Genomic DNA, 7,837 nt, shown 5'->3' with positions numbered 1-7,837 from the left:
GCTATGAGTCGGTTCCGACTCGATGGAACCTGATAACAACAACAACAGTAATTCAAAAATCAGAGCAACCAGACAGATTCAATGTGCTCAGCTAGTCAGAGGCAGTGCTGGTCATAGTGGGCTGATAACCACAAGGTCAGTCGTTTGAATCCATCAGCTGCTCTGCAGGAGAAAGATGAACTTTCTGCTCTCATAAAAATTTACAACCTCATGTAGCACTGTAGGATAGGCATTCAACTGCAAGGTCAGTGTGAACCACAAGGTTGGCAGTTCAAACTCACCAGCCACTCCTCAGAAACCTTATACAGTGTTATTATGAGTTGGTTTGGACTCTAGGTGGTGCTTTAGGATCAGCAGTTCAAACCCACCAGCTGCTTCTCAGAAACCATATACAGGCTTGCTATGAATTGAAACCAACTCGCTGACACTTAACAACAACAGCATGAGTCAGATTGGCATAGTGACAAAATCAATGGGTTCGAGTTTACTATGTGGGCTCAAGTGTAGCAACTATGTGAGGTTGGCCCAGGATCGGGCAGTGTTTCACTCTGTTGTGTGTAGAGTTGTTATGAGTCGATACCCACTCAATGGCATCTAACCACAACCTGTGTTGGAATTGACTCGATGATACAGAACAGCAGCATCAACAGAAAAAATATTTGATTAGCTAACTTATGTAAATTCTTTTCATTAAATCAGTAAAAACATGCTTCATGAAAGCCTTAAATCAAAAGCAATTGGTTGAGGAAGGCTGTGGTCTACAGCTGGAATCCTAATTCCATTTTGAGCCTTGACTCCATTTTAAGTTTTCTGTTTTCCAACACTTCTGACCATTAAATCACCAATGTGACCATACTTAGACAAGTCCCTGGAAGTCCAGGGAGAGGCAATGTGCCCTGAGGAAGACTAGTTTATTGATGTTCCTGTTGTTACTGCCTTTGAGTTGATGGCATCTAACAACAACAAAGAAGACCATAGAATCGATCAATTACGGTGTTGGAGGAGAATGTTGAAAAATGATTGCCAAAAGAACAAACAAATGTTGGAAGAAATGCAAGCAGAATGTTTCTTAGAAGCCAGAATGGCTAGATTTTGTCTCTCATATTTAGGCATATTATCAGGAGGGACCAGTTCCCAGAGGACAACATGCTTGGTAAATTGGAGGGTCAGCGAAAAAGAGGAAGGCCGGGAACGACATGGATTGGCACAGTGGCAGCAGCAATGAGCTCAAGTGTAGCAACGATTGTGAGGCTGGCACATGACCGAGCAATATTTAGCTCCGTTGTGCATACAGTCACTCTGAGTCTGAACGAACTCCATGGCACCTAATAACAATATTAGTCAGACCGTACACCACATTAACACCAACCCCTCCCAGCAGCTTCCGCCCCCTACCCCAGTCACGTGAGGAACACACAACAAGCTCCTCCTTTTCCCTCCCAGACCTCCCATTGGCTGCTGGTCAGGATATCCTGTCCAAAACGGAAGTCCTGCCACAGGCACTCTTGTCCTGCCACAGGCACTTTTGTCGGTGCTGCAGAGTGGCCAACAGCGCAGCGAGTCGGTTCACGTGCCTAGCTGGCAGTGACTTTCTGATTTTGCGGGGCTTACTTACCACCACTGGCCTCTGAGAGCAGCCGAAACTGACAGACAATGAGGACGCTTGGGCGACGCTTAGCAGCAGCGGTGGCAAGCAACTTTGGGGCCGGGGGCGGGGCGGGGCACCAGCCAAGGACAATCAGGTGAGGAGCTGCCCCAGCCCCAGCCCCCCTGGCCCCTTCCCTGTGCCTGCTTCGTGCACTCACCCTTCCGCCGCCCCTTCCCCCACTGCGGGTCCTTCTCGGGGAACCCAGCCCAGCCACATGCCCCTTGGGCACCCTGTGGAACCCAGCCCGGACCGGTCCCCCGACCCCTGCACACCCTCACTAGGGGCCCAGGCCCAGTCTAGCTCCCCTGCAGACCCTCCTGGGGGGCGCAGGGCCCCCTGCATTCCCTCAGGTCCTTCTGGGGACCTCAGCCTAGAGCCCCCTGACTCCACTGGGGACCCCTGAGAGCGGGCCAGTACCACTCCCCCTCCGGGGTACCCGTTCCTTCTCTGCCCCTGAGACCCTCTCCCCACTGGGCCCCCAGCTGCCCTGTCTTCTTTAAGCCTGGCCTGATTTGAGTCCAGCCGCCTCTTTTCTCAAACCCTTAGCCCTGGTCCAGCCCTGGCTTGCGTCCCTCATCGGCTGGTCTGACCCTGTTGGGGGGCCCAGCTCTCCGGGCCTGCCTCTCTGATCCTGAGACCTCAGGGGCTCCCCACTGCTTTCAGGCCCTGGTCACAGCCCCTGGGACCCCAGTGCCGGCAGACCTGACTTTCTCACTTTCAGAACCTCTTCTCTCACCTGGATTCCCCACATCCTCAGACACCAGACCCCTGCAACTCCCTTCACCTCCCCTCTGCTCTGACCCTTTTTCCCCCTGGAAACCCCATTCGCATGTCCTCTTTTCCCCCAACCTAGGCCTTCCCAGTTCATCCAGCCTCCCCTCAGACCCGTGAAACCCCCCAGGAGCCCTTTCTAAGGCATCTGTACCTTCTGGTCCCCTCACAGCCAGCCCCCATACCCCACTGTCTGCCCCATAATTTCATTTACTTTCCCCGTCTCAGAGCCACCATCCTGCCAGGAACCTCACTCTAAACCCTGGGGTCTTCCACCTCCAGACAACCCCTCATGGCACAGGGATTTAGGCCGCTGCACTATCCGGGAAAAGAGCATAGTGTCCTTGACTGAGGACATTGGGAGAGCACCTTTCTCTGCCCACTTCTTCAAGCTCAGTGTACTGGACACGGAGCCTGGGGTGGTGCCTCTCTGGTCTCCTCGGTCCAGGTTGAGGGTGCTGCATGTCTTCCTGTCACGGCCTCACCCACTTCTCCACTTCTCAGCCTGGCCGTTGCCTGTCATCACTTTCTGTTGGATGTGGGGACCTGGAAAACTTGGGGGAACCTGGGGACCACAAACAGGTGGCTGGGCCACAGGAGCTCACCGTCGACCTATGAGAAGTTGACACAACAGGCTGCATGGCTGTCCTGAAGGGCTCCATTGTCCTCAGGTCTCTACTAAGATCCTGTGCCTGGTCCCTCAAGGCTGTGAGACAGATAGTGGGGTCCTGCCTGGTGTCCGTAGGCTGGTCTTTCCCTCTTTCAGGGGAAGCACAGGTACAGAGGACCAGAGCTTATGACTCTCGCCCACACTCCCAGCACCCAGGCACAGCCTCCTGCAAGTTAGAGCCTGACTGCTCCCACCATTGCTCTCCACAGCTTCTCAGATCCACCAGGGATTCTCCATTGGCCTCAGGAGTTTAGGGTAGAGTCCAGGGGGCTTCACTGTGTGTACTTGCAGTCCTGGGCACCAGATAGACCCTTCTCCAGTGCTGTTCACATGAATCCCATGAGGGCCCCGAGGACAAGGTACTGGGAGAGACCAGAGAAGAGGGGGCTGGACAACATGCAGGCATGTGGCATGATGGAGAGGAGGCAGGCCATCCACACCAGAAGGGCCAGTGGGCAGCTACAACATGCAGTCAATACAGCTGTCTCCAGCACCTGACTTCCTGTACGCTCCTGCCTTCTCAGGACAGAACAGAGGAGACTCCATGGACATGCTGGTCCCTGTAGTTCAGAAGAATGACTCCTTGTAAACTCACCTGATGCCTGCCTTTGTAACTTGACGGGAGGTCCTTACTGAGGTCCTCACTGAATCAGGTAGATGGTACTGTGTGGGCTAGGGAAGACAGCATGGCAGCCCTGACCTTGTGTTATCACAAGGAGAACATCCACAAGGAGAACAGCAAGTCCTTCCAGCCACACCACAAGGAGTCATGTGAGGACACCCAGAACAAGAGCACCTCCAAGGAGCCTGAATATACACAGCTAAGGACATTGCCAAACTGGGTTAGGATGAGCCACCCAGGAGGAAATGGCACCAGCGTGACCCTGAAGAAGACCCAGCTTAAGAGCCTGGCCTCCCTGAGGCAGAGTAGAACTGTGCTCCATAGTCTGTGACCTTTCAGAAGAGGCCCTGATGGCTTAGTGGGTAAGTGTCCAGCTACTTACAGGAAGTTCTGCACTTCATACCCTCCAGCTGCTCCATGGGAGAAAGATGAGGCTGGCTGCTTCTTGAAAGACTGTGGCCTTGGAAACCCTGTAGGGCAGTTCTACTCTATCCTGTAGGGTCATTAGGAGTCAGAATTGGCTCAACAGCACCAACAACATCTTGTATTGGACTAAAGAGTCCCTGGATGGTGCAGAAAGTTACTTCACTTAGTAAAATTGGGTTCACAGACAGCTGAAGGTTCTAGTCCATTCAAATGCACCTTGGGAGAAAAGCCTGGAGATGTACTTCTGACAAAGCACCCACTGAAAACCCTATGTAGCAACAAGGATACCCTCTATCACAACTCCTGTTCAGTGTTGTGCTGGTAGTCTTAGTAAGAGCTGTACAGCAGGAAAGGGCAAGAAATGCATCCAAATTGACAAAGAAGTAACACTCTCTGTTTGAAGATTCTTTACAAAGAAAATCCCAAAGACTCATCAAGAAAATTATTGGAACTCATTGAAAGATTCAGTGAACTGGCAGAATACAAGATCAATATACAACAATCAGTTAGATTCCTCTATACTAATAAAGATATCTCTGAATTGGAAATTAGGAAAAAAATACCATTTACAAAGTTACCCAGAAGATGAAATATTTAGGAATAAATATGGCCAGAGAAACAAAAACTTCAAAAAGAAAACTACAAAATACTACTACCAGAAACCAAAAGAGACATACAAAACTGGAAGAATATACCATGCTCAGTCATAGAAAGATTTAACTTTGTGAAAATGCCAACACTACTCAAAGTAATCTATGGCTGTAACAGATTCCGAATCCAGATTCCAGCATCATTCTTTAAGGAGATAGAAAAACCTCTTAATAATTTTATATGGAAAGGAAAGAGACCCCTGAACAAATAAAGCACTACTTAAGAAGAACAACGAAGTTGGAGGCCTCTCACTCCCTGATTTCAAAATTTACTGCACACCCACAGTGGTCAAAACAGCCTGCTATTGCTGTAATGAAAGAAGTCTAGATGAATGGAACAGAACTGAGAACCCAGAAGTTAATCTATCCACATAGAGTCAGCTGATATTTGACAAACAGCCAAAACACATTAAGTGGAGAAAAGTTAGAGTCTCTTAAACAAATGCTTCTAGCAAAATTGGAAATCCAATTGAAAATAACTCATGTCTCACACCATAAACAAATAAACAAACAACATATATTAAAGATCTAAGTGTACAACTCAGGTACATGGTCATAAGTGAAAAAATAGGGACAAATTGCTTGTTAGGTGCCATCAAGTCTGTAGCAACTCGTAGTAACCATATGCACAACAGAACGAAACACTGCCAAGTCCTGGGCCAACCTCACAACTTTTGCCAATCCATCTCGCTGGGGGTCTTCCTCTTTTTCTCTGACCCTCCACCTTAGCAAACCTGATATCCTTCTCCAATAACTGGTCCCTCCTGACAATATGTCCAAAGTATGAGATATGAAGTTTAGTCATCCAGGCTGCATTTCTTCCAACACAGATCTGTTGATTCTTTTGGAAGCCCACGGCACTTTCAATATTCTCCTCCAACACCATAACTCAAAAGCATCAATTCTTCTACAGTCTTCCTTATTCACTGCCCAGCTTTGGCATGCATATAAGGTTATTGAAAATACCATGTCTTGGGTCAGATACACCTTAGTCCTCAAGCTGACATCTTTGCTCTTCAACATTTCAAAAAGGTCTTGTGGAGGACTTCTGGTTTAGGCAGCAGTAGTGAAAGTCAGGTAGGGAAGGCTCCATGGTGGAGGGATGGGAAACTCACACAGGAAGTGCTCACAGAACAACTCCAGAGCTCCAGATCTACCATAAGGTCCAGAACATCAGTTTCCTGCACTCAGAAGTGAAAACATCATGATATTAAGGAAAATACTGTGAGCTAGGAATCTGGAGATGGGACTCCCTCTGTGGCCACCCAGCCCTGGCAGAGTTTAGAGAACAGGGCTACAGCCAGTCAGGTTCAGTGAATTTGCTCTAAAAGTGGTGCAGGGATACTTGCAAAAAGAGGCACAGGAGACTCTACACATTTCTCCCACCTCTTCCCGGTTGTGCCTTCTTTGCTCAGCCAGGATGCCATCAGGCGGGTGGGTGTGCACCTCCAAAAGACAGTGCTGACCTCACAGTTTCCCCACTGCACAGAGGGAAGGAGCTTGGTGGCTACTAATGACATCAGCCATGGAGACACAGCCCTAAGATTGAATTGTGCAAGACCCTTTGTGGCTGTGTACTGTGGAGTCAGTTCCAACTCCAAGAGACCCTGTATGGGGTTTCTGGGGATGTGGGTCTTTGCAGGAGCAGAGCGCCTCACCTTCCTCCCACTGTGCAGCTAGTGGTTTCAAGCTGCTGACCTTGCAGTTTGTGGCCCCATTTGTGGCCGCTGCGCTACCTGAGCTCCATGTGCAGGACCTTTATAAAGCAATCTGTAAAACCCCAACATAAAAGGGATCACCCATCTCAAGAATTGTGCTGTGCACACACAGACACCTAACTGACCTTCAGAGACAAAAATAGTGGACAATCTTTCTCCCGTTAACTTCTCAATACTACATGTGCACCTCTACTGTAGTGACTAGAGGAGGGGCCTGAGTGAGCAGACACTCTCACCCACTGCTGGAGGCTTCTACCTTGCACACACACTGCCTGTGAAGCATGGGATAGTCGAGCACAGCTTTATTTATGTTCCAAAGTGGTGGTATTTGTCTCTACATTTATATTACTTCTGCTTTTGGTCTTTTTGAACACACATCTTTCCTGGAGGTGGGAGCTTTTTCTCCTTTCATTACCCGAGAAGAGACAAGCAATTGTGGCCACATAGCCAAGCTATAAGCATATCCCATAATATTCCACCACTGAGACAAGAGCCAACAACACCTGCTAAGCATTACATGCAAAAAGGGAAGCCTGTCTCCTGATCATATTAACCAGGAGATAGCCAATAAGCCTAATAACAAACAACAAAAATATCCAGTTAAGCATTAGAAAAACACACATAACTATTGGATATGATGAACAAGAAACAAAAAAAAATATCAAAACATGTCCCAAAACAGAAGAGAGTAGCTGAGACAAATGAGCTTGAGACAGACAAAGGCTTTCTAGAAGAGGAAGAACAGGTTTTGGATATGCCTGAGAAAGAATTCAGAATGATATGGAAACAAATTGAAATGCTCTGAAAAGGAGTGGAGGAAAACAAGGAAGAAGTCCGGAAAGTACTATAAGAGCAATAAAATAAGTTTGATACAGCATTGGAAACAATTCAAAACCTGCAGAAAGAGGTCTAGATGATTAATAAGATATCAGAAATGGGCAATACACTGAAAGGAGAAAGGAGCAGAATAGAACAGATGGAAGCCAGAACTAGCGATCTGGAAGACAAATCTCTCAATATTGCTAAGACAGAAGAGCAAGCAGAAAAAGGGATAAAATCTGAAGAGAGTCTACAATCCATGCAGGATAGCATGAAGAGGAACAATGTAAGAATTTTTGGCATTCTGGAACAGGAAGAATCAGAGAAGTCCACAGAGGAGATAGTTGAAGAGCTTCTGGAAGAAAATATCCCTAAAATCTTGAAAGATGAGGAGATAAACATTCAAGAAGCTGAAAGTACCCCAGGTAGGATAGACCCCAAAAGAAAATCACCAAGACATATAATCATCTAGCTCTCCAAAATCAAAGACAAGGAGAGAATACTAAAAGTGGC

The 7,837-nt window shown here is 47.9% G+C and overlaps 1 protein-coding gene across 1 annotated transcript in view; it reads left to right on the top strand.

The window, feature by feature from the left end:
* Positions 1–3,775: 3,775 nt before the first annotated feature.
* LOC102814734 (proline-rich protein 23D1-like) overlaps positions 3,776–7,837 on the top strand; it is a 24,681-nt gene continuing 20,619 nt past the window's right edge. The window contains exon 1 of the mRNA XM_006869007.1: positions 3,776–4,016. Within this exon, the coding sequence (XP_006869069.1) occupies positions 3,776–4,016 (241 nt within the window). The remainder of the gene's footprint in view (positions 4,017–7,837) is intronic.

The sequence above is a fragment of the Chrysochloris asiatica genome, unplaced genomic scaffold, assembly GCF_000296735.1.
Source record: "Chrysochloris asiatica unplaced genomic scaffold, ChrAsi1.0 scaffold00125, whole genome shotgun sequence".
Classification (NCBI taxonomy): Eukaryota; Metazoa; Chordata; class Mammalia; order Afrosoricida; family Chrysochloridae; genus Chrysochloris; species Chrysochloris asiatica.
The sequence above is the reverse complement of the archived record's forward strand: the minus strand, read 5'-3'. Positions and strand labels throughout refer to the sequence as shown.